The 27,977-nt window shown below is 40.0% G+C and overlaps 4 protein-coding genes across 6 annotated transcripts; 2 read left to right on the top strand and 2 right to left on the bottom strand.

Moving 5' to 3' along the window:
* The first annotated feature begins 12 nt into the window (after positions 1-12).
* mmab (metabolism of cobalamin associated B) lies at positions 13-1,888 on the top strand. 2 transcript variants are annotated; one of them, XM_058070002.1, is made up of 9 exons: positions 13-166; positions 352-410; positions 482-575; positions 653-710; positions 789-861; positions 938-1,035; positions 1,131-1,195; positions 1,268-1,327; positions 1,696-1,887. In XM_058070002.1, the coding sequence occupies exons 1-9, from the start codon at positions 66-68 to the stop codon at positions 1,778-1,780; spliced, it is 693 nt and encodes a 230-aa protein (XP_057925985.1). In that variant the 5' UTR covers positions 13-65; the 3' UTR covers positions 1,781-1,887. The 2 variants fall into 2 exon arrangements, with proteins under 2 accessions (XP_057925985.1, XP_057925986.1); XM_058070003.1 differs by lacking the exon at positions 1,268-1,327 and having other exon boundaries at positions 1,696-1,888.
* Positions 1,816-6,772, bottom strand: aldh3b2 (aldehyde dehydrogenase 3 family, member B2). The gene is made up of 10 exons (XM_058069998.1): positions 6,543-6,772; positions 5,991-6,186; positions 5,805-5,915; positions 5,492-5,612; positions 5,343-5,428; positions 4,063-4,144; positions 3,598-3,987; positions 3,353-3,519; positions 2,768-2,867; positions 1,816-2,292 (listed from the first exon to the last, which is right to left on the bottom strand). Exons 1-10 carry the CDS (start codon positions 6,593-6,595, stop codon positions 2,093-2,095), a joined length of 1,506 nt encoding a protein of 501 aa, XP_057925981.1. The 5' UTR covers positions 6,596-6,772; the 3' UTR covers positions 1,816-2,092.
* Positions 6,773-6,861: 89 nt separating this feature from the next.
* Positions 6,862-27,826, bottom strand: ube3b (ubiquitin protein ligase E3B). 2 transcript variants are annotated; one of them, XM_058069996.1, is made up of 28 exons: positions 27,611-27,826; positions 19,248-19,325; positions 18,987-19,155; positions 18,780-18,894; positions 17,675-17,734; positions 17,488-17,592; positions 17,306-17,402; positions 17,103-17,188; positions 16,539-16,621; positions 16,344-16,449; positions 16,145-16,265; positions 15,877-16,054; positions 15,550-15,716; positions 14,159-14,326; positions 13,915-14,086; positions 13,715-13,833; positions 13,467-13,581; positions 13,271-13,370; positions 11,892-12,011; positions 11,638-11,814; positions 11,453-11,563; positions 11,225-11,362; positions 11,086-11,151; positions 10,816-10,874; positions 10,538-10,720; positions 10,346-10,457; positions 10,186-10,278; positions 6,862-9,256 (listed from the first exon to the last, which is right to left on the bottom strand). In XM_058069996.1, the coding sequence occupies exons 3-28, from the start codon at positions 19,145-19,147 to the stop codon at positions 9,065-9,067; spliced, it is 3,204 nt and encodes a 1,067-aa protein (XP_057925979.1). In that variant the 5' UTR covers positions 19,148-19,155; positions 19,248-19,325; positions 27,611-27,826; the 3' UTR covers positions 6,862-9,064. The 2 variants fall into 2 exon arrangements, with proteins under 2 accessions (XP_057925979.1, XP_057925978.1); XM_058069995.1 differs by lacking the exon at positions 27,611-27,826 and adding an exon at positions 19,530-26,443.
* On the top strand, positions 20,346-25,544 carry LOC131127774 (BTB/POZ domain-containing adapter for CUL3-mediated RhoA degradation protein 3). Its single transcript, XM_058070000.1, has 7 exons — positions 20,346-20,446; positions 21,521-21,734; positions 22,577-22,746; positions 23,049-23,135; positions 23,211-23,263; positions 23,339-23,534; positions 23,918-25,544. The coding sequence occupies exons 1-7, from the start codon at positions 20,444-20,446 to the stop codon at positions 24,128-24,130; spliced, it is 936 nt and encodes a 311-aa protein (XP_057925983.1). The 5' UTR covers positions 20,346-20,443; the 3' UTR covers positions 24,131-25,544.
* Positions 27,827-27,977: the final 151 nt, after the last annotated feature.

The following is a 27,977-nucleotide window of genomic DNA, read 5'->3' on the forward strand; positions in this document are numbered from 1 at the left end:
CCCAGGATCTACGGCAAGCTTGAGGGTGCAAACTAGTTACTTCAAGGCGAGTCTCTAAAATAAAGATGGCTTCATTTATCAAACCTTGTATTCTTCGCTGCCTTTTAAGGACTGCCAGGCAAATCAGACAGCGAAAGACAAGGGAAACGCCAATCTTTTGGAGAAGGTTGTAGGACTTAAAGTTATATATTGTAAGAAAAACTCTAAAGTGTCATTCACTTCAACGTCAGACAGAAGCTAAACAAGCTAACAGCAGAAGGCATTTCATTAGATGTCTTTTAGTTTCCGTAGGATTCTCTCCCTATACTTAAAAAAAACCCACTAATCTCTACTCTCATTTTCACTATGCAGCTACACCTCTGATGGAGACAACAAAGTACCTAAAATTTATACCAAAACAGGCGACAAAGGTATTTTTTACTGCATCTTGAGAAGCTATGTTTGTTTGATGTGCAGACTGACATTTTGTTTCTTTGTAAAGGTTTCTCCAGCACATTTACAGGAGAAAGGAGACCAAAAGAAGATCATATTTTTGAAGCGTTAGGAAATACTGATGAACTGTCAGCAGCTATAGGGTAAGGTAATCTATTCAGATCCCACAATGTACATTTAAGCCTCAATGAAGTTGTCTCTGTTGTATTGAATATTGCAGCTTGGCCAGAGAGTTTTGTCTTGAAAAAGGTCATACATTCACTCACCAGCTGGACAAGGTTGGATTCACTTATACCCCTTGTGAGACATTTAGTAATTAGATACATTTGTATAATATTTTGTTGTTTCACCCCCAGATACAATGTGTTTTGCAAGATGTTGGCTCCAATATTGCCACCCCTCTATCATCTGCAAGAGAAAGTCATTTAAGTAAGCACGTTAGGTGATTTTTGCTGTTTTTTTGGTTGAAGTGTGTATTCTAATGTGTATCTTTTATGTCTGAAAGCGCGAACAAAATTTACTGCAATACCAATAGCAGACTTGGAAGGTTGGATTGATACATTGACTGAGGAACTCCCTCCTTTAACAAACTTCATTTTACCTGTAAGTCCATCTATGTTCTGACGATGACTTGTTTGTATAATATTTGTGTTACATTTTGTGTTACATTTGTCTATCATTGTCTATCATTCATTCAGTCTGGAGGAAAGAGCAGCACAGCTTTGCACATAGCTCGGACAGTCTGTCGTAGAGCTGAGAGAAGGTCAGTTATTGTGCATTTGTCATCAAAACAAACTATTCTTAAAATCTTATGGTCTATCCATTGCTTTAACAGCGTTGCTCCAATTGTGCGCTCAGGGGAGGCAGATCCAGATGTTGCAAGGTTTTTAAATAGGTAATTATAGTGTCGTATTAATATATATTGCCTGGCCAAATAAAATGTCACCACGATTTAGAACCACTGCACCGTGCAAATAGTCAGAGACTGGCATGGATAAGTACTTCATTGATGTTGCTGCTTAGCATGTTTACCTCACAGTCAGGCGATCTGTGTGGACTTTGCATGTTCTGCCTGTGTGTTCATAGATCTTCAATTACTACACTTCCTCCCACATCCCCAAAACATGCATGTTGGGTTAATTGGAGACTCTAAATCGCCCATAGTGCATATGGAAATGTGCCCTGTGATGTGCCCTGCTGGCAACCAGTCCTTTCTTGCTTTGATGAGGCAATGTACTAAGCATGCATTCATATTTTCCACAGATTAAGCGACTATCTCTTCACTGTGGCCAGATATGCAGCCCTAAAGGAAAACAACAAGGAGAAAATCTACAAAAGACCTGAGTAATGTCAGGATTATTATAATAAAAATAATTTGGCCTGTACATTCATCTGTATATTTAACAGTTTAAGTATAGCATTAAAAACATTTGGAGGTCAAAATCTCGATGTTTGCATTTTTATATAGTGTGAAGTGATAATTTTTCAAAATCAACATGCTTGTCCAACCCATTTGTTTAGTTTTTACTGCTGACACACTGGTGTTAAAAAATTAGCAACTGTTTCTCCATGAGTGTCTTACGTCAGTAGAATTTATAACATTACAATACATGCAGGTCATAATATGCCTTGGCTTCCAGCTTGACCCTGTCTACATAAGTCACAGGATCTGGCACCAGCCTTGGCTCCTCTGGGACAGAGTGCTTGCCCATGTCATGAGGGACAGATTGCGGTCCTCATAGGGTGGGTAACGCAAATACGTCACACACTCAAAGCGTGTGCTTCTTAGTAGGCATGATTTCTTGTGTGACAAGGTATCGAAGGTGTAGCGTCCATGGTAGGAACCCATTCCACTGGCACCTGCCCCAAAAAACAAGGCAGTCAAACAATATATTGTCCCATTTCTCAAAGGGGACCTATTATGCTCATTTCCAGCGCTTTATATTGGTGGACTCCTATATCACTACACCCAATCATCACACAGAAAGCTTTCAAGATCTTTCTGAATCTGCACCTATTCAGCTGTATTTCTGTTTTAATTTATTCAGCCTTTGGGCACCCCCACTCCACTTTGATTGGTTCACTCAGCTTGTACTGGGGCGCGCCCATCTTAGGAAGATCTGCTCTCTGTGATGTCACAGTAATCCGGTGAAACCAAGCGTTCAAAGCCATTCTGAACTTCTTTCAGGGCTCACTTCCAAAAGCGCAAACCTCATTATCCAAAACTTTGTCATAGTTTAATCACAAGAATACAACATTGTAACTACATTTGTAGGTCAGAAAAGTGGAAAAAGCATAATAGGTCCCCTTTAACACATCCACATTGGTGACTTACCAACTCCTCCAAACGGCAGAGCCACCATCACACTCTGCAGGGAGCAGTCGTTGGAACAAAAGCTTCCACTTGAAGTTTCACTCATGATCGTGGATATCACCTGAATTGTCAGAACCATCAACATATGAGAGAGGGAGGCATGTACGGCCAGTACACAGAACATACAGTGGGAAGAGCTAAAGTCAAATACCCTATTGTTACAATTAGAAAACAGTTTCTTGTGCAAAAAGAGGCCTCTAAACTGACAAAACGTATCCAAGTCGCATGAGATGTTCACAACATCAAAGATTAACATGTTTTGCTTATTCTTGGAATTTTTTCTTGCTCTCAAAAGAGATGGCAGAGGCTTCTGGAGTTTAATTAAATCTAATCAGCTGTCATTTTATTGCAAATATTGATCAGAAATCAGACAAAGTCAAGCTAACAGGAGGTTTGAAGGGGAAGGTATGTGTCAAGACATATATGTGTGTTTTGACATTTAGCTGTAATGCATCTACCGTATTCCCATTTCCATTATTTCTGATAGGATTTTTTTTTTTTTCTAAAAATCTCCTGTAATATGACCAGCATCTTTCTGCCCCATACCTTGCTGTTGTTGGAATACACATACACACAGAGGGGTTTCTCTTGCTTGTTGATGAAGGAAATCGCTTCATCCACATTGTTCACTGTAAGAACAGGAAGAACTGGCCCCAAAACGTCTTGTTGCATGATGGGGTCTGACTCAACCACCTCTGTCAAAACTGTTGGGGCTTCATAAAAAAAAAAACAGTCTAAGTCAATGATGTTGCCTCTGGTGCAGTCTATTCTCGTTCAGTGTGTACTCTTACCAATATATTTCTCTGCCTCCGTCACCTGTCCGCCGACAGCCACCTTGCCAGATCTCCATAGCAAGTCTCTAGTCCGGTTAAAAATGTCCAGATTAACCATGCGGCCAAAGCTACGGGACTGTCTGGGATCAGACCCATAAAACTTCATCAAGCAGCACTTCAAGGCCTGGACCAGCCGGGTTTTGACATCCGAATGGCACAGGATGTAGTCGGGAGCCACTAGGCTCTGCCCGGCATTGTGGAAGCGGGCCCAGGCAATGCGCTGGGCTGCGATGGCCACGTCACAGTGCTGATCCACATAACATGGGTTCTTCCCACCCAGAACAAGGGTGACAGGCGTCAGAGATTGAGCTGCAGCCTGAGCAATTCGAATTCCTTCTTCTCGGGTTCCTGAATGTTAACACATTATTACACTGACTAAATATATCATAATGTACTGTATCACAGGATGTGATGACTTCTTACCAGAAAAGAAGACATGATCAAATTTAAGTTCCACAATGTCAGCCAAGTCATTGGTGCCTGCAAGAATCACATGGAAGCATTCCTTGAGGAAAACAAGAATTGTAGAACATTAATCATATTTCGTTTTTAATTCTAAAAGCAAGTGTAAATAAATAAGCCAAGTCATACAAAAATAATTAACCCAGTTTCCACATCTATAATTAGTAAAGACAGTGACTTTTATTTTAACATTAATGACTGGCATCTCCACTGAATAAAAACTTTTACATTACAAGATAATCAAAATTGTTTTATAAGGCTTATGGAAGGCAACATAAAAATTCTCACAATGACATGTTTAAAAGAACAAAAATGTTTTTGCACCCCCGAACCTTCTTGGGAATACTATTTTGAAACTGATTAGTGGCTATTTGTCCTTTAAAAAATAAACTTACACTATAAATCAAAAGGCCACTGATGTACCAAGGGTTGTGTTTTAAGGAGGCAAAAAGAGTCATTGTCCATACAACCTTGTTCCGTTTCTTCTTATTTCCTTTTATCACCAAGCAAGCAAACAAACAAAAAAGTAACAAAGGCATTGTCTCCTGTTGCCTCTCTTGCTCTGGTACAAAAACCATAGGCCCACGCTTGTGCATGCTGGTCCTGTGAGCAATGCCTACATACATAGATTGCAGGTGCCCAGGGTGTCCAATGAAATAAACTACTAATTAACCCCAACCATATGATGAATAAACAACTGAAAACATGAAAATATTATCAAGTAATCCAAACAAAAAAATAAATAAACAGATATTAGAAACCTAGGAACACACGACTAAATAGCTCCTACATGATTAATCTGTTTTTTTTATTAAACTGATTAATCTGTGAAGACAGCTGGGATAGGCTCCAGCACCCCCGCGACCCTCGTGAGGAAAAACGGTAGAAAATGAATGAATGAATGAATGATTAATCTGTACTGTACAGACTTAACTCTTAACTGAAACCGGCTAAGTTAACTCTTAACTTTCAGTTAAGAGTTAAGTCTGTACAGTACAGCATACGTGCATATTCTACAGTCAAATTGCATGCAGAGTATGACAAATTCATACATGTTGGCAGTAAAATGCCTCCCAGACAGCACCACCATTTGGAGTACTGCATTAAAACATGCATATTTTTGTAATGTGCAAGAAAGCTGGAGTAAAAACTTCGCACATGTAGGAGAAAGTGTTGTGAGGAAGAGACGTCCGTTTGATGAGCTCCTTCACTCCTAGCTTTGACTCAAACTGTGTACTCACATTGTCCAAGTAGGAGGGGATGAGACGATGGAGAAGTTTTGCTGTGTTAGTTGTGTGCTCAGATGGACTGATGATAGCACAGTTACCTGTGTACAACAAATAACATTTAAAACACTAAATGTACCTTCAGTGCATGTGTTGTATAGTACCTGCAGCAATGGCCCCCACCAGTGGAACCAGACACATTTGGACCGGACTACACCAGGCCCCTATGATGAACACAACCCCCAGGGGCTCGTTTACCACCACACACTCATCCAGTGTAGTGGACTGTTGTCAGGGAGACATGTTTGAAGTTAGTTATAACGTGGCAATGGGTTCACAGGCAGACTAACCGAAAGGAAAACCTTGTTTAATCCTCCAAAAGAACAAGTTAATCTGCTTTGTCGACATAATGCACTCTTTGTAGCAATGAAATGGAATGTTCACCACAAATAGGCTGGGTAAACAAAACAGTCTCACCAAGTTTCTCTCAACGTGCTGTGGCTGCATCCACTTCCTGAGGTTGTTGATGGCATGGACAGCTTCATTTTTAGCCAAAACTAACTCTGACACAACAGTCTCAAAACGTGGCTGGTTTCAAAACAGGGAGATTCCACATTTTAGTGAATTATTGATATGCAAACGAGAGCAATCACACCACCTCACCTTATGAAGATCCCTTCCGAGAGCATCCACAAAGTCACACTCATGTTCTTCCAGCATCCGAACCACAGCCTCCAGCTGAGCAAGCCTGAAGCTCTCTGTGATGCTGCGCCCTGCTTGGAAGGACCCTCGGGCTCTCTTAAGAAGTTCCTCGCATTGCAGAGGGTACGTCTTCAAGCATGGTTCTCCTAGTCTGGTCCTGGAACATCAAAAGATCCATTTATGATCTCATCACCTCAAGGCATCCGTCACCTCCGGGCTACAGTGATCCACTCTACCTTCTGCATGTTAAGCGGCCATTTCTTTGACATGCAGGACAAGCCTTTCCCTTTACGCTCGTGTCCATTCTAGTAAGATCTCCAATACTGGATTTCCTCATTACTGCTCTTTGCATAAGTGTAAAAGCCCCACAGGCAACAGTCATAGTGAAAATCCTAATTACCACCCCCCTCCCAGGGCTAGTCAGGTGATACATGCAACTTGAGGTCAACCACATGCATACATACTTCTCACCCACCACAAAAATGACGAGAAAAATACAAATCTGAAACTCACCTTCTAAGAGATTTGAACCATCTGGACGGAGAAGGACTTGGGGGCCTACTCATGGTTTTACTGCACTTCTGAGCTCTGTTGGTCTCTCATGAAGGAACCAAGCATTTACAACATAATCCGCCACATTATTCATTAAAACCCCCACAATAGGTTTCTCAATAATCATTCCCGATTGAGCTTCCTGTTATTGTGCCTGATGTGTCAGTCTGTCATGGAGTGTTGCACTTTCACACAGGTGTTTGCAATCAGACACAAACGTCATGAGAAGTGCAAAAACACACACTGTTCAATGGGAGGGAAGCAAGTGGTTTATATGATACTGGTGTGCATTATTTAACATGACATATCTCCCACACACAGAAGACGCTTTGTACAAATATCACTCCATAGTGCAATCAGCTTGAAAGACACTTAAGACAATTCAAATCTCATATGAACGGACAATGTCTCTGATGGCATTTTCGTACTAAAAGTTGAGTGCATTACTGTTGACATCATTTGAAATTGAACTTCTGTGTGCACATCAAGGTCATCCTAATGGATGGGGAAAAGTTAGTAGGCTTTAGTACACTAAAAATAAAAATGTCGGCTTTATAGTCGCACGCAATTGTATTTTGTTAGGTAGCCCAGCAAATGAGGTCAATGTGTTTTCTCTAAGCCAATTAGAGAACCAAATAAGTAATAATTAAATATAAAAGAATATATGATTTTTTTGTTATTTATTATTTGAATTGTTAAATAGTTACTGAATAGTGACTGAAGTGAAAAAAAAGACTTGTGCTGTCCCAACAATCATTTTCTGGAGTTTTAAATTCAATGATTGCCCTTTAACCACAACAAATATTATGGGCTGAATTTAGAATTTGTGTGTTAAACACTTAAAAAAAAGTAAACATTGTACATTTTAAGTTAACACACAAGGTTTTGGTTTGTTAGTGCGGTGGTACCCTCAAATTTACTGCTTTCATACAATTGACTTTTCCATAGACCCGCACCTTGTTGAAATTTGTGAAAAAGTACAAAATGCTACTCTCTGTCCAATAATGACATTTATGTTGTACATCATGGGGACAGACACTGACTTGCACTGATATTGTGAAGGACTTGTGTATATTTGTGTAGAGTAGCCAACATGGTAGCGCTGACATAACGACAAAATGATCTATACTCTTTCATGGCAGACAAGTTTTTTTTTTTTTCTTTGCATAATGACAGATTTGGTTGTGTTTTTATGCTTGCTTCTATAACCTTTCACTGATAGCTGAACTATTCAAGTTCATTCTTGACTAAGATTAAACTTAGCCCTACAAGTTAACATTCCCCAACAGCAGAAACATTTCTCCATCATTTCCATCCAAAGAAACATGAAATCGAGCAGTAGTCCCATTAGGCTGGTGAGCCAGTCCATGACATCATGTTTAGGAGGCTTCTTTAAACTGGTAATTCGTCACTACATGGCTTTGAAAGGCCAACGGGAGAACTGTCAAAGCCTCAAGGCTCTGTTGTTATTGTAGTGGTAGTAGATTGGTTGGGTTTCTGAGAATAAGCTCAGCCCCGCTTCTATGGCTTGTTTCCAATATATAACATTATTGGTTACACTTGAAATACAATCAGAGGTGTGTAAGCAAAAGGGAGGATGACGGTACATGAGGCACTCAGCGTTAATCAAAAGGTGTAGTGATGTTCATGTCTTACTAGTATGAAGTATAAAACCTCAACGCACGCAAGATGTGGCGAGACATTTTTGGGTATTTTATAACAAACGCAAAAGATGCATGACCAAAAAAAAAACTGACTTCGATATTAAAAAAATTAAATAAAACAAAACGTCAATCTTCCATATGCAGAAATTGTGGTGCTCCACCACAAATAAAGCAGATCTTCAATTTTAAAGTACACACCATATCGGTGTAAAGACAAAAAAAGAGACTGTCCTGTCTTGAAATTGAGTAACATCACTTTCCCAGAAATGGGCTGTAGTGTCAGCAACACAGGACGGGTGAGGTTGAACATAAGACACCAATGTGTCTTCTTGGATGAATTGCATTTACTGAATGGAAAACACTTCAGGACTCATTCGATACCCTCTCAAGGATGCATGGAAACCAAAGTCCAAATTTGTAAGTGTATTACCATTGCATCACTTTGTTTTCACATGTCTAATGGCTTGCATTGCATCTGTATTGCTTTCCAGTTCACTTCAAAAAAAGATTGTGTTAAGCCTGAGAAACCAAGACTGAGCCACTATAAATATGGATTTCATGGAGTTAAACAGTATCTATGACCTTGGATTTCAGGTATGGCTAAGGAAAATGTGAAAAATGTGATTGTGCTGCAAAATCAGCATCCCCATTTCACTGTAAGGGAGTTTAAATGGAAATCCTCCGGGTGTTTGAATAAGACAAAATGGAGTAGTTCTTCATGACTCCTCCTTAACTTTATAGAAGTTCTCAGCAAGCAGAGCCTTTCTCCTGGGTCAGGCCGCTCCACATCCCATGTTGATTGTTCTTGTTCAACAGGCGTTATGAGAGTTCAAAGCCGGTGTTCATACTGATAGCATAGCGCAGCTTGTCACGCAAGATGCTCTTCTTGCTGTAGTTGGGCAGCTTGAGCAGGTTGAAGCATGTGGAAGAAGTGGGCAGTCGACCACCAGGCTCCTTCTTGCGGATTGTGAAGAAGCCTCTGAGGACGCTACCAAGGGTGTCCCCGGTGTCCTGGCAATAAGAAAATAAAGTTTAGGAACCAAGCTAGAAAGAGAGACTCCTGAACCACAAATGTAACATGAGGCTTGGAGAACTGAATATATTTCCTTCCTAGATGCATGACGAGCATAATTATTATCAATTAACTTAATCATTCATAATACATTTATAGAAGAATACAAAGTATACAGTGCACTCGCATTACAACTGTGCATGCTATTAGAAGAGAAAGTGTATAAAGCATTGCATCAGTATTTCCAATGAATTCATTTATTTGTGGAGGCCCACCACTAATATGGAAAAAATGTCACCAATCATTCACACTCACATTTATACCTATGGACAATTTGGAGTCGCCAATTAAGCTAGCATGTTTTTGGAATGTGGGAGGAAACCAAAGTACACACACGCATGCAAACTCCACACAGGGATGCCAGAGGGTGGACTCGAACTTGGGTCTCCTTGCTGTGTGGCCTGCATGCTAACCACTCCCCCACTCCTCACCTAATGTGTCTGGTAAATTTTAAAATGTTGTGTACAGTATTTCATAGCATAGCATAAAGAGGACAATACATCATGGTCATTCATTGATATATTTTAAAGCATATTGAGGTAGTAATCATTTTCGGATGAGCAGAACGTCTACCTACATAATTAAGTACCTCTATCCAAGTTTTTTTAACGATAAACCACGCCTTTCCATTTAAGCACGGCATTATTCGGCTCTCAATGACGTACAGGTCGGACATACGCAACCTGACCGTTCATACTGCAGTCGCATCGCATACATATTAGATTTATATCCAAAAAATCTGAATTGTGCTGTTCACACAGGTATGAAAAATCAGATTAAGGTCACATATGAGCAAAAACATCGAAATTGAGATGCAGTGTGAAAAGAGCCCAATGGTAGACGGTAGATTTCAGAGCATCTGTCTTACCTGATCGTCTGACACTTCCACACAACGAATTGAAAAAGGTGGCTTGAGGTAGGCAAACCCAAGGAGAGGAGGTCTTGAACAGCTGGTAACAAACTGCACAAGAGTGGATTAGTTATGTGCAAAAGTGAAAAATGTTGGAAATAAATAGAGAAGAGCATACTTTCAGGAACATCGCCCTCTCCTCAGCGGTGAAGTCACTGGACAGGATGTCCCACAGCCAGATGATGACACGATGGCTGCTATGGAAACCTCCATAGTAGACTGTGTGCTTTCTAGAGTTACACATTTATAAATTTATGATGACGACACTTTATGAAATCTTAATTTGCGACAGGATGGCTGGATGACATACTTGAGGTCATCCAAGTCAATCTCAGCATTGTCTCCTGAGACAAGACGTTGAACCTCGGGTGTAGAAAACATGTGCAGCCATTCCGGGTTGATGATGCTACGAAAGCCCCGGATGAAAGCCGCAGTTTGCTCCTTAATCTGCGTGTGCATCCGGAAGTGAGCCATGAGGTGGATGTAGCTGATCCTGTAGAGAGATGGATTCAAACAAAAGTCAACAAAACCAAAAAAAAAAAGAAAAAATCTCTTCACATTTTAGAAACTTCATATGGGCCGACATACTTGTTTTCATTGGTGACTGGGATGGTCTTTCCTCCAGGTATCAATTCATGACAAACTAGCTGTGTGGAAACACACAAGAGTCCAAGTATGGATTAAATGTACAGCCCAATGATTAGAAATACTATTGAAAATCTATTAAAATATAATATTATTATATTTATCTGTACTGTACAGACTGAAATTTAAACTGAAGCCAGAAAAATTGAAGAGTCAAAGTGAAGAGTCAAACTAATGTTGCCAGTAACACTGACTGTACATTTCCCTACTTACCTGCCCCATAACATCTTCATCATATGATAATGTGAGTCCCAGATCCCCTACATCTCCATCATAGCGCTGTAAAACATATGTAAAAATATGAACAATACATCTGATACAAATAGACAAAGCATAGAAGGGCTGAATCAACCTTGATGGAGGTGAGATTCTTGTAAAACTCAGAGTCCAGTGAGGGCAGCTCATCAATGGAGCTATAGAAAGTGCTGTGGTGGTGACCCAATACTTGACTGAGGAAAAAGGAGGCAAAAGGGACGTCCACCACAATACCCTGAAGACATACACACAAACAAGATCCCAATGTTGTACAATCTTCCAACGTGAACGCTAAGCGACCATTTCTGTGTTGTACGAATCCTACCTCGTATATGGCTTTCCCTAACATCTTCCCCACAAATTCAAAGAGCTGCAAATGATTCTCATGGATGTAGGAAGTAGGCGAAGGATACAGCCTCTCATTTCCACTGGTGGTCTGAGGAGGATTTTTAAAAAATTAGTAGAAAATAAGTACTAAGATGGCTTGAAAAACACAAAGAAATGAGTTACCTTGAAGAGGTTGAGAGCGGGGTTGAAAACTTTCTTAATGATTTCTTCTAGAAATTCTTTAAAGACACCGTCCTGGTCAATACCGGCTTCGTCCACTCCCAAGTCATTCACAAACTTCACTCGAATGACGCCTTTTATTGAATTCACAGGTAAGCGGCGGAGCTGGTCATATCCATCCTTACAGATACGAGACATAAGGATTATTTGGAACAGCTCATATGTTTCCCCATAATCTATCTGATTTGTGTTCATACCTCTAACATGCGTGACCGGCGAATAGTAATATGGGTGACATGCGGTGAGGCGGAGCTGGTTTCAACCAACCCGAGACTCTCTTTCTCCTTCGTGACAATGTTCCTGAACAGCAGCACCCTCTGAAAGTAGAGATAGAGCGTGAGTGAGCAGAAACTGCAATGGCACAAATAGGACCTATACCTTCAAGGACCAACAATTTGCATCAGGACCAAACTGAACACCTTCATAGGTACCAAATACCAGTACAGTTGTCATATTATTAAGATTTGTACTATGCTATTTCCTCCTAGAAATATATGTTTTCATTGCCATTTATCTAAGTTAGTTAGCAGACATATGGAAGCCTTGGCAGAGGTCTGTGCACTCTTGAGTTCCATTGTCGTCAGCCAATTCATGCTAAAACTGTCCCCCGTCCAGACATTTTGGAACGGGGACAAGAAAGAACCCATTAAAGTTTGGTGCACTTTAGGGTTGGCCGATATAGACTTTACCATGCATCATGATATAATTAAATTCAGCGGAGTCTTCTATAAAAAGCCTTAAGCCATATAATGAAATACACTTGTGTCAAATTGTAAAGCACATTTATTTATTGGTAACAATCTGGCTAACTTTTCAAATGGGATGTCAGCCGTGGCACACATTGCTACTAAATCTTCAACAAACTGTAATACTTGTGCTTGTGATTAAGGAAGATGTAGTCACCCATGCAATTCCAACTGTATATGTAAGATATTTTGTTGACATTCTGTTTACACAGATGGTAAACAGTGCTCTTATTTTGAAAGCCAGTAGTCTGTTCTCTGTGTGTTGATAATGTCTGATAAAGATGAGCTGAGTGCAAGCCCATCTTTTTTTCCTACTCAGAACCTGCACGTCTTCATCTGGCAGTGTCAAACGCGGTAAAACACAACACGGTAAAAATATATTCAACCAGTCCAAGTTGCACACATTCAACCGCACGCCAAACTATGCTACCCCGGTAGATTCCATTCATAAGAGGAGGTTCCGACAACTTTTGCCGGTGTTTATCTCCATTTCAACATGTTTAGTTGATCAACTAAATCATACACTCTGCCCTTTTCCATTTTAAATGATCATTTGTACCAGTGTAAATAATTTTCTTATCATGGGAGGAATGTATACCGGTATATAAAAATGAACACCCACACCCAGTGAAGGAAATTACCATGTGAAATAAGTATTGCCGTTGGCCTTTGGTTGAAATTGGTTCGAATTATGAAGTAAAGCAATGGTAAAAAAAATTACCTCTATACTTTAGATGCGGGTGAAATGCTAATCCCAATACCTTTAAAAAAAGTGTAATGTATGTTCTATGTAAACACATCAAATACATTTCAAAAGTCAGTCAACTCACATTTTTATGAGGAATCACGTGTGGAATGTATTGCAGTAACAACTGGGCTCTTTTCTTGCCTTTCTCAAGCTCTTGAAACAGCAAACTGGGCTTTAAGTCCCTGAATGCAACAGATGGAAGATGCAAAAGATAAGCCTTTCAAATTAATCCCTGACATGTTTAAGACGAAGAAAGAAATTTGCGCTATTGTATTCACTTGCGTAACCAGTGGTCATCTGGGGTAAATCGCCGCCTGCAGTCACGTTCATAAAGCACCATCAGCCACCCGTGAACACTGTGGAATAGCTCCAGTTTCTCCCCTTTCGCGTTCTCTGTTTGACATATGAGAGAGACAGAGAGCGTTAGCTACAATAATAAACAAATAAATGCCTCATCAATCAAAACAGGGCATTCCTAGCATTGTGAAGGCAACATTTCTCTCACAGTTTAATATTGTGCACTCACCTAGGATACCATCCCATATCATTTTGTACACAAATGTGTTCAAAAAAGAAGAAATAGTCAGGAGCTCCTCTATCTTGAAGGAGGTCTGTTCCTCATAAACTTCAATGTCGTCCAGGATTCTAGAACACATTAACATCAACTTATGAACATGTGCAAATGTGTAATATGGAACAATTGACTAAAAGAATTGATAACAATACGTGATGAGGTGCCGTGAACAGTCACAGAAAAGCATGAGCATAGCCAGAAGCTGCTTGGACTCTTCAGTGTCATTGTTGAGACATTCCATGAAGAGTTTGAGACCTCCCTGTGGACCAAGCTCACAGATGAAGGCCCACAACTTGGGCAAGAGATCATCAAGATGCGTCAGACCTGCAAGTAGGAAACACAACATGATGGTTCCTGTTGTAGTGGTCCACAAATATTTGAACATAATGTACTGACCAGTGAGTATCTGAAGGCGTATTTGTGTCAGTGTGGACAAGGCAGTCTGGTAGAGCACACAGATGCTACACACTTTCTGAACTTCAGCAGAGTCCACTCGCTTTCCACCCACTGGCTTCAAGATGTTTCGTACAGAAGCAGACTTCTGGAATGCTCTCTTGAAGAGACCTGTAAAAAGTAGGGTACATCATTGTTTTAAAGTAGAATTTCACGGTCATCTAGAGCACGTGTCAAAACTCAATGCCCGATGGCCAGATGTGGCCTGACACATGATTTTGCGGTCCACGAAAGCCCGGAAATAATGTGTCAATAATGGACTTCAGCTTTTCCTTTTAAATGTATTTGTTCTTTTTTGACATTCCAAGCATTTTTTGGCATCAAAAATAAATACTTGAATATCTCAACACCTTAATTTCTTGGCATTCTCATTTTACTTATCATTACAAAGTTATCCATCAATTTGTTAGTTTAAAAAAAAAAAAAATGTGTGGGGAAATCCATCCATCCATTTTCTATACCGCTTATTGTCACTAGGGTCATGGGGGCATGCTAGAGCCTAGACCAGCTGTCTTTGGGCGAGAGGCGGGGTACACCCTGGACTGGTCGCCAGCCAATCACAGGGCACATATAGACAAACAACCATTCACACTCACATTCATACCTATGGACAATTTGGAATCGCCAATTAACCTAGCATGTTTTTGGAATGTGGGAGGAAACCGGAGTACCCACAGAAAACCCACACATGCACGGGGAGAACATGCAAACTCCACACAGAGATCAGGGGTGTACAAACTTTTCCAGTGAGTTCTGTATTTGGAAACCTCAAAGGATACGGGGGTATTTTGAAAAAAGCTAAAAAGAAATTCTATGGACTTAAAAGACAAAACTTCACTTTGTGTTTTTGGTGACACAGCGTGTTATTATTAACACCTATTTTCACACCATTTTGCTCTCTCTTCGGGCCAACAAAAATGTCCCCATGGGCTGCACCTCTGATATATACTGACAGCTAAAAGTGTCCCTCTTACGGCAGCCATAACTGTGATGTGGTCCTCAATGAAAACGAGTTTGACACCCCTGATTGAGCTAAGAAGAAAGGTAAAGAAGAATAAGAAGAAAGGCTGTTGTAAGAGCTAAATTTGTCTGTGCATTTTCAAAAAGTGTAGAGAGTGAGTGGCTCTTCCTTTGTACAAAGTTTCACTTGATTAACTTTCATTTTCAAGGTTGCTGTGTTGTCTGGTGACCAATCACTCTATTAAATTAAAGCTATGGTATCTGTATGGTATGGTATCGGTATCTGACTTTTTAAATAGTGGTATCAATACATTCATACATTTTACCACCAAAAAACAGCAATTAAAAAATCATGATTTGGATTCATCACTTACTTTTAACTGGTAGATTGTTTTGTGAAGTGCTAGGTTGCGGAGGTGAGGGAGTGGGCTCCTGACTCTCCAACTTCTTTGAGAGGACGTCACTGAAGAGAGTCCGAATGACAGGAACGCCCCACAGATACTGCAACTGCTTAGTGACCAGTGGCATTGATTCGTTCAAACTATAAGAAAATGGAAAAGCAAATGGTTATCAAGTTTAGGTCGATTAGAGGGAAGTAAAGGAAGTCAGAAACATACAATCACTGGCCGCGATATTTGGTACACCAGTCCCAATGCATCAGGTTAACAAAGTGCTATGTAAACGGCATCTCCAATACTCACCCATAGTCTACAGTTTGTGAGAACCAGCCAAGGACAGGGTGCCAGTGGGTGAGGTTGGACTTCTTTTGGGACACATATCTCTGGCAGTAGGACAGCATGTCAGTTAGGTCCTTTACTAAGTGATTGGCCTCCTCCTCTATGACTCGCTCATTAAGGAAGCCCAAATGGATCAGGTTCCCTACAGTATATTAACACAGACAGAAATAAATGGCATGATTGTCTCACCTGTGAACAATTTGGAGAGAACATTGTGTATCAAATACTGTACCAAGTAAGCAGAGTGTGTGGCTTCCCTCTAGACACACGCAAATATCAGAGCACTGTTCCTCACGGCTGAGAAACAGGATAAACCTCCTTAAAAGGTTGTGCGTCTGAAATGACGCTATACACTGTTGCAAAAGAGACAACATCATAAAAGTGCATATTAAGTTGTATGTTATTTATCATATTTAAAGCTGGTTTTGTACCTCTGGAGTGAGCACACACAGGTGTGAAACCACAGCTGGAACTGACATGATGTGAAGGAGGAATGATCTGAGCAAGTTATCTGAGAAGTGAGCAGCGATGACTGGTCTAAATATTTAAAAAAAAAACAGCACACACACAAAAATCAGAAACGAATTAATGTTGACACTGTGTTTGTCTTTGACACTTCACCTCACCTTAATGACAGAGTTAAGATAGCTGTTAAAGTGCCTTTGGAGAGAGACGGTTTAGAGCGAGCCAAGCCGTTGGTCAACAAGATCTGAACAAGAAATAACAATGTTCTTCATGAACTTACAGATGAAAATAAAAAAGTGTTACAAAGTACAACTTATTATCTAAATTGCATTAAATAAGAACATTAAAGGAGGGCTGCATGGTGGAGTGGTGGTTAGCATGTTGGCCGCACAGTCAGGAGATTGAGGGTTCAAATCTTTGTTTGGGGGCAGCTGTGTGTGGAGTTTGCACGTTCTCCCTGTGTGTGTGTTTTCCGGGTACTTTCTTCCTCCATTCCAAACAAATATACCGTGTTGACTAAATTGGTTGTTTATCAATAGGTGCCCTGTAACTGGCTGGTGACCAGTCCAGGGTGTACCCCAGAAAACATTACAGCTGACATTTTGCGGCTAAAATTGATGTAATTGTCCAATTCTCTGCAGATTTTTGATAGGATTTCTGACATTGGATTTCATTAGTTTGTGCAAGTGTACCGAGTGATGAGTTTAATGTACAAGACACAGAACCTGCAATGTTGAATAGAATCCCTTTTGATTGAGATAACCCATGATATTCTCACAAATTCTTGTCAATGCAGGTCGGAGAGCTTCTCCTAAAAAAAAAAACAAAAGCATCAACTGTTATTTTATTCTGAATGATAAAATTAAACGTTATAACAAAATAATATAATCAAAATAAAAACATGTGTGTGCTGTGGCTGCAGACCTACCCTTCCCCCTGACAATCCGCCATGTTGACGTGTCCGTGAAGGTGACCAGCATGGTGAGATACAGCGTTACCAATTTGTTGTCCTGTAGTATGTCAGGCTGGAAATCATATGGGAATTCCACATTTGACTACATAACTTATTAAAAATTGGCATTAGTGTGACGTCATCAATTCTTAACTAACTTTTAAGCTTTTCAGTAGTTGACAGCAAGTCCACAGCACATCTTTAATCTGTTTCAACCAAGGGATTGTGAGGTCTTTGGAGAGCGCCAACGACACATACCAGACCTGAGAGACGAAAAAAATTCACATTTAAAGTTGCTTGACAAGAAATACAGGTAAAAAATATATATTTAAAAAAAAAACTCACTTTAGGCTCATTTTCAACCTCCATGCTGGTAAGAATAGCCCTGCACAGCTTCTCAAACCTCTGCGCAACAAACATTAAAGACAATTCAAACTGATTGGCCATAAGATTAGGTAGATCTGCACACGGTATAATTAGATCCTATAACAGAGCTTTATTAACATTAAGCAATGACAAAGATAGTATTATCAGCAATTCATTTAAAGGGGACCTATTATGCTCATTTTTCAACCCTTTGTATTAAGTTGTGGACTGCTATAGAACAGCTACACACAATAACCCGCACAGAAAGCTCTCTAGATCACCAGAATCTACACCTTTTTCAGGTGCATTTCCTTGGATTTGTACTTCCCGCCAAACCGTCTGTTTTAAATTATTCCACCCACGGCCCGCTCCAGGCATGGGCACTCCGCTGTGATTGGTTACAGACGCAAAGTGCTTCCTAACTACGAACGAACCCAGCCTTGAGCCCTGCCTAAGAGTCTAAGTGCACTCAGTGACTACTCTAACTTGGTGTTGAATACTTTGACATATTTCCAATGTGTTTCCTATTGTTTATAAACATTTTCAGAGCCCCAGAAATGAATTGGGACATTCCCTGATCAAATAGAGTAGAGAAACCTGACATAAGGCAGCCTTGAGCCCTGCCTCTTGCTTAGTGCACAAGCCCCGCCTACAGTCTAAGTGTACTCAGTGACTGCTGTAACTGGTCCTTGAATACTTTAACATATCTCAAGCGGGTGGGGAGGGAAGGGTTGTCGGCGATAAAAATAAAAAAAAAATCGCCAAGTTAATAAAATTTGAAGATATAAAAGAGTTTCGAAGGTACAGTGTGACAAAAATAATTTCCCTAAATAAAAAGTATAAGAATCAATAGTGAGCCAGGGTGAAATCAATGTAAACATTGCTACTTAAGAGTTTGTGCATTATAGATAAAGCTGGCATCTTGAAATTCATAGATGCTATCAATCCAAACTTGTGTTATGTTTGTGCAAGTGCACTTAATGTTGTGGCTGGTCAATGTTAACAACATTAGTAATTAATCAGTAAAAAATGAGGCAAACTAAGACCTCTGTCTGTTGACAGTTGTGCAAAACTAATAACTCACCGCTTTATCCTCCTGGTGAAAAACGAACAGTAATTTACGAGCAATTTTAAAAAGTGAGAGTGCATTTCGTTTTGATGTTGCAGCAGAAGCCTGGAAATAGTCATCTACTTCTTTCCTGGTAAGACAAAGACGAAAAATTTTGAATTATTGTAGAAGGTGACACAGATCACGGATTAGCAGTTTTTTTTACTATCAAGTTTGGAGCACCTTATTTCTTTTTGTAGCCTGCAGCGACATAGAAATCTTCTGACAAGGGATTGGATGTGGATTGCTGCTCTCTCCTTGTCCTTCTGACCTTTCCTCTCCTCTCTTGCCTGCCTGGCTTTATCCAGGAATTCCGACTTGGCGCTTTGAGGTGCCCCAAACATTGTGCGCCCTATAATAAATTACATTTAATTGCTGCACTTCTTGGCGACACATGAACATGCTAAGGTCTCCCCTCAACAAGACTAGACAGGGTACACTTACCTGCGGAAGTTCTCGTATAAGGTGTTGTCTGGGCCTGAAGGCTCGCCTGGTGCTATACCTCCACAGTCATGTTGTTGTCTTTGGGGTCCAAGCAGAGGGCAACCCTGATAAACTAACTAACTGGTCATCTTTGGATAAACAAGCGATGCATGTAGAATGGAGCTGAGACAGTTAGCATCCAGTGCTAGTTCGAGGCAAGTATGCTTTAAATATTGTCTCAAATGTGAGCTTCTCACATCGGTTTGTTGATATTTGCGATCATTTCAAGATTAGAGATAATACCTTGCCAATGACAGTCTCGGAAACAGGAGGAATAAATCATTACAAATGTAAACAATGAGAGCAGAGCCGTACACGAACTGCATCCATTAATCCACGGTGTTTCAGTAAATAAGTTCCGGGTCGGCACAGTTTGTCTCGCAGTATCAATTATTTAGCAGATTACATGATGTATATATTATTATCTCCATACTATTATAATTATACAAATAATATAATCAAAAACAGTCTGTCAGGTGTTGAATAAAGCTTTTAGTTTAGTGTGTTTTATGAGTCAAGGGGAAGGATTTTACTGTTACACAACAGTGGAAACGCGTTTAAGATTAATTATACTGTAATGCATATATTTCTTAGTTAAATTAATTGGGATCAAATTTATTTTCAGGTGTGATTATGATTTAACCTCTAAGATGTACTTAAATTCAAGTCACATATTGCATTAAAAAACATGAAAAAGAGACTTTTTAGACTACTTCTATACATGTATTATATTTTGGTGCAAAAGGGAAAGGCGTTTGTCATAAGTACACGCAAAACAAGAATGCTGTAATATTACCCGAACTAGCTACAATGCAATTTATGTAGTACTTTTCATGCCACATAGTCCATGTTTTTTTGTGGGGAGGCTTTTGTTTTTGTGTGGAAAACGTTCATATTTACCCAATTGTTTTACTGTAAATTTTGAGAACATTTTTAAAATATGATGGGTATTTTAACAATATAAACTGTATTGTTTATCTAACAGTTGTCTTTACTATAAAACGTGTAGTGTACATTATACAGCAAATAATGTAAAACTGTCTCTTTAATGGGGAGTGTGACGTCTTTGTGAAACCTGCGTAGCCATGGACCGGAAGGAAGTGGGTGTTAGCTGACTTACGTTAGCAAGCTACAGTTACGAAGTCTGCTGTGGTTCTATGGTAATTATGATCTTGTTTTTTTTATTCAGACTCCCCACAAACTCATTATTGAGTTCGTGTCGATAAAGCAATCGTCATTATGATTGTAATTATGTAATTTTGCTGTTGTATGAGCACATAATCACTAAATAGCCACAAGCTAGCGCGCTATGCTTGTCCGTCTTAAATAAAATTACTACATTTCTCGATTGTCGAGTCATACGGACAAGATCAACTCAAGGCACTTTTTCTGCAGAATAATAATGTAATTCCGAATATTATTATTTAGAAATTTGCGAATAAAGTCTTTGATCAATTCTCATCCGATTAAAGCAATGCTTGAACTTTGGTGCATCATTCACTTCTCTACCCTACATTTTTAAGAACTTTGAGCAGATTTTATACCGGAAAATAGTGCATTTAACATTGAGTCAACACAAAAGCAGGGGCTTGTGATTAAAATCTGGTTTAAAAGTCAGCAGAGTAGCTATTTTCATTTTTTGATAATAAGGGAATGTTGTCATCACCTAATATTTAAATTTGTTTTCACACCATTGTATAAAAATAGTGATTGAAACAATCATCAGATGTGTTCAGAGACATCTTTATGAGTACAAATTATATAACCTAAAACCCCTTTAATGACATTCCTTGGGTTGTGAGTTAGTGTTGTTTAAAGTGTAGTTCTCCTGTATTGTGTCTTCTGGGGGGTTGAGTCAGTTTTATTTCCATAATGCCAATTCACAACATCCATGAGTAGGTCAACAACTATGTTCATCACACAAGAAAACTAAGTGAACCCCATCCAAGCCAGCACTTGGCAAATGAGACAATGAGAAACTCCCTCAAGGGATAATACAGTAATTTTGTATTCTAGCTATTCACATCCTACCAAAATGACACTTTAATTTTGACCATACAAAATGACTTCCATACAGGTAAAAGGAAATAGGACTGAGTGCCCCAAACAGGAAAGTTAACTTGAAACTGCATCGTCAGCGTGAGTGCTTAATATAGTAAGGGATGTCCTGCCCTCTGTTCTTATTAGCGCAAACCACCAAAGTTGCTCTGACGGACTGTCTTCTTGTGTTCCAGGAAGAGATGTCAGGAGAGAGTGCCGTGAGCTCGGCAGTGCCGGCAGCCACAACCCGGACCACATCCTTTAAAGGCTCCAGCCCAAGCTCGAAATATGTGAAGCTAAATGTGGGTGGCGCTCTGTACTACACTACAATGCAGACCCTGACCAAGCAGGACACCATGCTCAAGGCCATGTTCAGTGGCAGGATGGAGGTCCTCACCGACAGTGAAGGTTAGCCACTCATTAAATATCTAATGTACCTACAACTGAATGTATGATAGTCTTTCTTGAGAAAAAAGTCAGAACAGGAGGTCCCTTCAAACATAGTTGACCTCTCAGTCAGAAGGTTATCTAGCATGGATGCAAACCATGACAAACCATGCCAGGAGAATAGAGGTGTAAGCTAACTCCCATTTGAGGGTGGTATCAGGAGAGTTACAAGAATGTCTCCTTTCCTTTACAATGAATTCTTTGCATTGTCATAGTTAGGATGATACATTTTTCCACAACATCATCCATCCATTTTCTATTGCACTTATCCTCACTGTGGTTCCAGGGGTATTCTGGAGCCTATCTCAGCTGCCTTTGGGCTAAAGGCGGGGTACACCCTGGACTGGTCGCCAGCCAATCGCAGGGCACATATAGACAAATAACCATTCACACTTATTCATACTTATGGACAATTGTGAGTCGGCAAATAACCTAGCATGCATGTTTTTGGAATGTTGGAGTAAACCGGAATACCTGGAGAAAAAACATGCACACACAGGGAGAACATGCAAACTTGGCACAGAGATGCCCAAATGGAGTTTCTCACGTCTTATATAAATACATATTAAGGGTTGTCTTATATTTGCGTAATTGTTTCATACAATTTCATAATTTGGATGGAAGACTTGGATTTTATAGTTTTTATGCAATTTAAATGTCTTGATTATAAGAGAAAATTGAAACGTTATTTGCCTTTTGCATATAAATATACAGTACCTTAGCAACATTTTAAAAATAGAACTTCATAGCAAAAAGGATCTGAATAGTTAGAAACAACACTTTTGCTTTATTCCCACATAAAGGTTGGATTTTGATTGATCGCTGTGGTAAACATTTTGGAACAATCCTGAACTACTTGAGAGATGGTGCAGTGCTGTTGCCAGATAGCCGACGGGAAACTGAGGAGCTGCTTGCAGAAGCCAAGTATTACCTCGTCCAAGGCCTTGCTGATGAATGCACAGCTGCTTTGCAGGTACTGCAATCACTGGGGGACTCCAGAATAGGCTGCACTTTTTCTAAAGTTATTAGACCTCAAAGGGGACCTATTGTGTAAAAACAAATCATACTGGGAAGGCAGGAAGTGAAAAAATGTAACATAAACAGATTGTAACCTGATACATGTTCAAATAAAATTAAACCATTACCATGAAAATACAAAATTTTAACAGCATCTATAGGTCAGAAAAGTGGAAAAAGCATAGTACGTCCCCTTTAAACACAATTGTGCTGGTATTGTATTTTTCATTTTACTCCTATTAAAAAAATCCCCTGCAGGACAAAGAAACCTATGAACCTCTATGTAAAGTGCCTCTAATGACATCATCTAAGGAGGAGCAGAAGCTTATTGCAACTGCAAATAAGGTATGTTGCATTACTGAATGTGCAATTAAGTGTTTTGGTTTTTTTTTCTCTAAACTGGTTATTGTGTGTTCATAGCCTACAGTTAAACTGCTGTATAACAGAAGCAATAACAAGTATTCGTACACCAGGTGAGGATGCCTCCAATGTCTAAAGAGCTAAAACCCAAGAAATGGTATAAAATTGTATTTTTTTCCCCCCCCCAGCAATTCAGATGACAACATGCTGAAAAATATTGAGCTGTTCGACAAGCTGTCGTTGCGTTTCAATGGTCGTGTCCTCTTCATCAAAGATGTGATTGGGGATGAGATCTGCTGCTGGTCCTTTTATGGACAAGGGCGGAAGATTGCTGAAGTGTGTTGCACTTCCATTGTTTATGCCACCGAAAAGAAGCAGACGAAGGTAAGCTTGTCTTATCATTTTTCTGTATCGCTTGTCTGCATTCTTATTTCTTTGAAAGGGGGTCCAAGCCAACAATTCCAACTTTTCAGACTATGTTATATGTTTAAATTGTACTCCTGAGTTAACTTATCCCTGATTTCGTTTTTATGCTGCTCGACCTCTAACTAATCAGAACAGAGTAGGCATGGTCAAGGAGGAGGCTGGGGAATCTGTGTAGAGGAGAAGAATGTTGATTTACTCTGTACACAACCTTATTTATGGTGTATTTATTTAAATAAACATACTATAGTGCCCCACTGGGATCCAATATGATTTAAAAAGCCCCTGAAATGAGCAGGATCAGGTCTCTTTAATTGTGGTGGACCTCTGCACGTGTACACTAGGTGGAGTTCCCTGAGGCTCGCATCTATGAGGAGACCCTCAACATCCTCCTGTACGAGTCCCATGATGGGAGAGGGCCGGACAATGCTCTACTAGAGGCAACAGGGGGCGCTGCAGGACGATCCCATCACCTGGATGAAGATGAGGAGCAAGAACAAATTGTACGTAGGATCCATATCAAACGACTAGACAACCGTACACACCACCATCATTGAACTTGTACTTCTCTTAGCCGTGGTTTTGCACCACAACTGTGCCTTACACCAGCCACCACAGCGCCTCTTATGTCCTTCACCAGGAGGCTGTTTTAATGTGGATTGAAGTAGTCCACTTTATCTTTTGTGTTGTGGTCCAGTACACCAGTGTTTGTTGCTCACTTATCTCACTGTTCTCTGCTAGCGTGCAGAAGCATCATAATCAGATGATTGTTCACTGTAATTTTATCTTAACTTTGTGTGTTGTTTGTATATTTATCACAAGTGGTCCTAACATTACACCCAAAGCCCGGTTTTTCAAAAGGTTAAGTCTGAATTTGGTAAGTTTTTTTTTTTTTAAACTATCCATGATTCATAAGAATCATCCATGATCACGTAATCTATCTTACTTTTGAGAAGGCAACATCAGATTGGCTCAGTCTGATCCGAAAAAATCATTACATTTTAATCATGAAAAAAATAATCACAAATAAATATATTTGTTAAATATTGACAGCTGTTTGGGGGATTATCTTATGAGGCCAAACTCTACTTTGCTGTAAGGCTAAAAGGCTGAATAGGTTATAGCCTACATAATCACTGTCGTTGGACAGATGAATACATGAAATTAAAACCTTATGAATAAATAGGATATCTTGTAGGCTATATTGCCTGATTGAAATACTGTATAGTATTATGTAATATAATTTTAAAGTTTCATTACATTTTGGGTCTGAAATCCACGTTGAATCCACCCTTCTGATGGGATCAGCTTAATCCAGATATTTTGGATCAAAGTGATCGCAATCCTATTTAAAAGTTCTGAACAACCCAAACTGAAGGTTTGATCTGGATCAAGACCAACATTGAAGTACGTGATCTAATCGGATTGTATGATATGTTTTTTCTTTTGAAAAACCCATTTGATCCAATCTGTTACCCAAATTCCAGCAGATTATTTTTGTAAAACCGGGCCCGGGAGAGCAAGAATGATACAGTGAGCTGCACCTAATCTTTCCTCATGTTTATGCATCTTAGGTATCCACTGTGATCACTCATTGGGTGAGCTAAGTGTTCACCACCACTAGGTGGCAGTGTTTTATTATTAGGTTACCTGGACCATTATGAAGCCTGATAAAACCTTTTATTAGATACAATTATGTTCATCTAAGATGGATGCAATAATTTCATATAGTGTTTCCACCATATTTAGTTTAATTTTTTAGATACAGAGTTAGAATGAATGGTTTAACCAGAGATCTCCCTAGCAGGAAATGAGTCCTGTCAAAATGCTTTTTAACAGGTAGAGAAATTCGAGCTGCATTCATCATTTGGTTTGCACACAGACTCACCATACTAGGAGATCAATTGTCCAGAAGTCAGCATATATGTATGTTTTTATATGTATACATGATCTATCTCAAATAAATTTATATACATGTATTTGTTCTGTTTTTTTATTGCCAGGGAAGATCATTTAACAAATTATACTATTCATTTTACTGCACTTGGGGCCCCATGGTCACTGGCCACAACAAACTTGCACAAATTAAGTAGTATAAAATTTCTGCTTTACAAAGACAAATGTCAGTTTTGACTAACACTGTAAGAGGTATTTATTTAATAATGTTGTAGTGGCAGAAATACAGTGTTTCTAATATTTTACTTCCCTTTTGTAGCTACATGATTCAGGCATTTTAAAATAGCAACAGCAGTCCGGTGCAGTTTTACATTTTTTTGTGTTTTTCAAACTCCAATAATAATTAAAACTGCAAGCAGTGATGAGTGGGCTCAAGCACCCCGGCGCGCTCAGGGGTACGCGAGCGGACGGGCATGCAGACTCACTAGCGCCACCTTGTCAGTGCTCGAGCCCTAATAATAATAACCATTACTATTAGAATAGGGCTTTCGCACTGGTCAGTGCTCAATCCCTAATAAACATTACGATTACAATAGGCAATGTGTCGGTGGATGTCTTCACCTCCATCTTCAACCTTTCCCTCCGCCAGAGCGCAGTTCCCCCCTGCTTCAAGACCACAACCATCGTGTCCCTCCATACGTGGCAGAGTAGTAATAGTAGAGTGGTAGCACCCCAGACACATTGGCTCCTCAATATGTTACAGGACCAATAGATCCACCTCAAACGCAATCGCAGCTGTTCTCATTCCTTGCGACACGTAGAAAATAAGACTCCATAATTAGGATGCTCTTTGTGGACTACGGCTCCACCTTCAACGAGTTCACCTTCCACAAAACACTTGGTTTGCACCCCACCGTCTACGACTGCCTCCTGGACTTTCTGACTGGCAGAGTCCAGGCTATCAGGATTAGCAAGGACATCAGTGTCATCAACCCCATACTCTACACTTTGTTCATGCATGACTGCATTACCTCCCACAAGGACATCATCTTGGAGTTTGCTGATGACACTGCAGTGATAGGACGCATCACTGTGGGAGACGAAGTAGCCTACAGGATGGAAGTGGAGATTCTGCTAGCCTGGTGAGGACAACCTCACCGTCAATACGGACAAGACAAAGGAGATTAGACCTCATCAGCCAATGTTTATCAGGGAGCTTGAGTGGAGTGGGTGTGCAGCTTTAAGTACCTCGGGGTCCACATCACTGGTGACTTCACATGGACGTTCAACACCACACAGCTGGTCAAGAAGGCAGCTGTACTTTCTGAGAAGGTTGAGGAAGTTTGGCATGTCTACCAAGATCCTCACATCCTCAACTTGTACAGCTGCATAGTGGAGAGCATCTTGACCAGTTGCATCCCTGTGTGGTATGGCAGTGCTACACCTATGGACCGCAAACGCCTGCAGAGAGTGGTTCAGAGGATCATTAGGACCTCACTGCTTTCTCTGCAGAGCATCTACCACCACAGAGTCCACAGGAGAGCTGCCCCAATCATCAAGGACCCCATCCACTCATTCAATTTACAATTTAAATTAACAAACCAAGAATCAAGGTTATTTGTGGTTGTACACATAATGTGTTTTGTTGTCTACATCATTTTAAAACAGCATATGCAAATGATACGATGATGTCATCTTGCGACTTCTAGGACAGCATTCTAGCAGTTCAACAGTTGTTAATATCTTTTATTGAAACTGTTTGCAATACTAATGGGAAACACAAATTGACTTTAACTACATTATCCACATATTCATCCATCTATTTTCCCCTCATTAGGGTGGCAGGGGTATGATGGAGCCCAATCCTATCTTAGCCTACTATCCGTTCGCTAACTATTATAAGTTGCCTAACTGTAACTATAAGTTGCCGGCATTTCACACCGGACGAACTTCCTGGTTCAAAGGTCATGCAAGTACACCCTAAATAGCTGTCCAAGGCAAATGCCTGTAACACTCGGACCCGAGCAACAAATTACAATTATATCCCTAAGTGTCATTCCAAATATATTCTGACGAAAATCAGAAATCACTTTTTAAAAACAGCCACTTTGTTACTAAATATGTGCCTATGGTGTTCTTACCCGTTTAATGTGACTTCTGTTTTCGGACATGACTGGTCAGCTTCTCAACATCGGGCATGTAAGATGAATTCAATGAATGCAAATGATTCGGTCCAAGAAACGTTAAATCCTCTGTTCTCCTCAGTTAGTTTTCTCCCTTTCCCTTTGAGATCCACGGCCCATCACACAGCCGCCGATTTGTTTACAACAGCCACCTGCCTGGCATCCCGCCCTGCTGAGAGAAACGTGTGTCGCAGGCTATGACGCAAATCTTCGTTGACAGAAATGATTAACTTTAATATTTACTCTCCACATTTTTACAGCACTGGACAACTTTAAGAATGTTTATGTTGTTTGTCCTCCTACACAAACCATATTAAAACAAAAA

The sequence above is a fragment of the Doryrhamphus excisus genome, chromosome 4 (genome assembly GCF_030265055.1).
Source record: "Doryrhamphus excisus isolate RoL2022-K1 chromosome 4, RoL_Dexc_1.0, whole genome shotgun sequence".
NCBI lineage: Eukaryota > Metazoa > Chordata > Actinopteri > Syngnathiformes > Syngnathidae > Doryrhamphus > Doryrhamphus excisus.

Excerpts from the sequence above, each read along its gene's own strand:
- ube3b (XM_058069996.1), bottom strand. The coding sequence starts at position 19,147 with ATGTTTGGGGCACCTCAAAGCGCCAAGTCGGAATTCCTGGATAAAGCC. Across the intron at positions 12,012-13,270 it reads ACGTGATTCCTCATAAAAAT|AGGGTGCTGCTGTTCAGGAA; the intron begins GTGAGTTGACTG and ends CTCTACTTTCAG. Across the intron at positions 10,279-10,345 it reads AGAGGGCGATGTTCCTGAAA|TTTGTTACCAGCTGTTCAAG; the intron begins GTATGCTCTTCT and ends ACTCTTGTGCAG.
- aldh3b2 (XM_058069998.1), bottom strand. The coding sequence starts at position 6,595 with ATGAGTAGGCCCCCAAGTCCTTCTCCGTCCAGATGGTTCAAATCTCTT. Across the intron at positions 5,429-5,491 it reads GGTGGGGGCCATTGCTGCAG|GTAACTGTGCTATCATCAGT; the intron begins GTACTATACAAC and ends TGTTGTACACAG. Across the intron at positions 3,520-3,597 it reads GGAGGCAGAGAAATATATTG|CCCCAACAGTTTTGACAGAG; the intron begins GTAAGAGTACAC and ends TTTTTTATGAAG.
- mmab (XM_058070002.1), top strand. The coding sequence starts at position 66 with ATGGCTTCATTTATCAAACCTTGTATTCTTCGCTGCCTTTTAAGGACT. Across the intron at positions 167-351 it reads ACGCCAATCTTTTGGAGAAG|CTACACCTCTGATGGAGACA; the intron begins GTTGTAGGACTT and ends TTCACTATGCAG. Across the intron at positions 576-652 it reads GAACTGTCAGCAGCTATAGG|CTTGGCCAGAGAGTTTTGTC; the intron begins GTAAGGTAATCT and ends TGAATATTGCAG.
- LOC131127774 (XM_058070000.1), top strand. Across the intron at positions 23,264-23,338 it reads AACAAGTATTCGTACACCAG|CAATTCAGATGACAACATGC; the intron begins GTGAGGATGCCT and ends TCCCCCCCCCAG. Across the intron at positions 23,535-23,917 it reads CCGAAAAGAAGCAGACGAAG|GTGGAGTTCCCTGAGGCTCG; the intron begins GTAAGCTTGTCT and ends CGTGTACACTAG.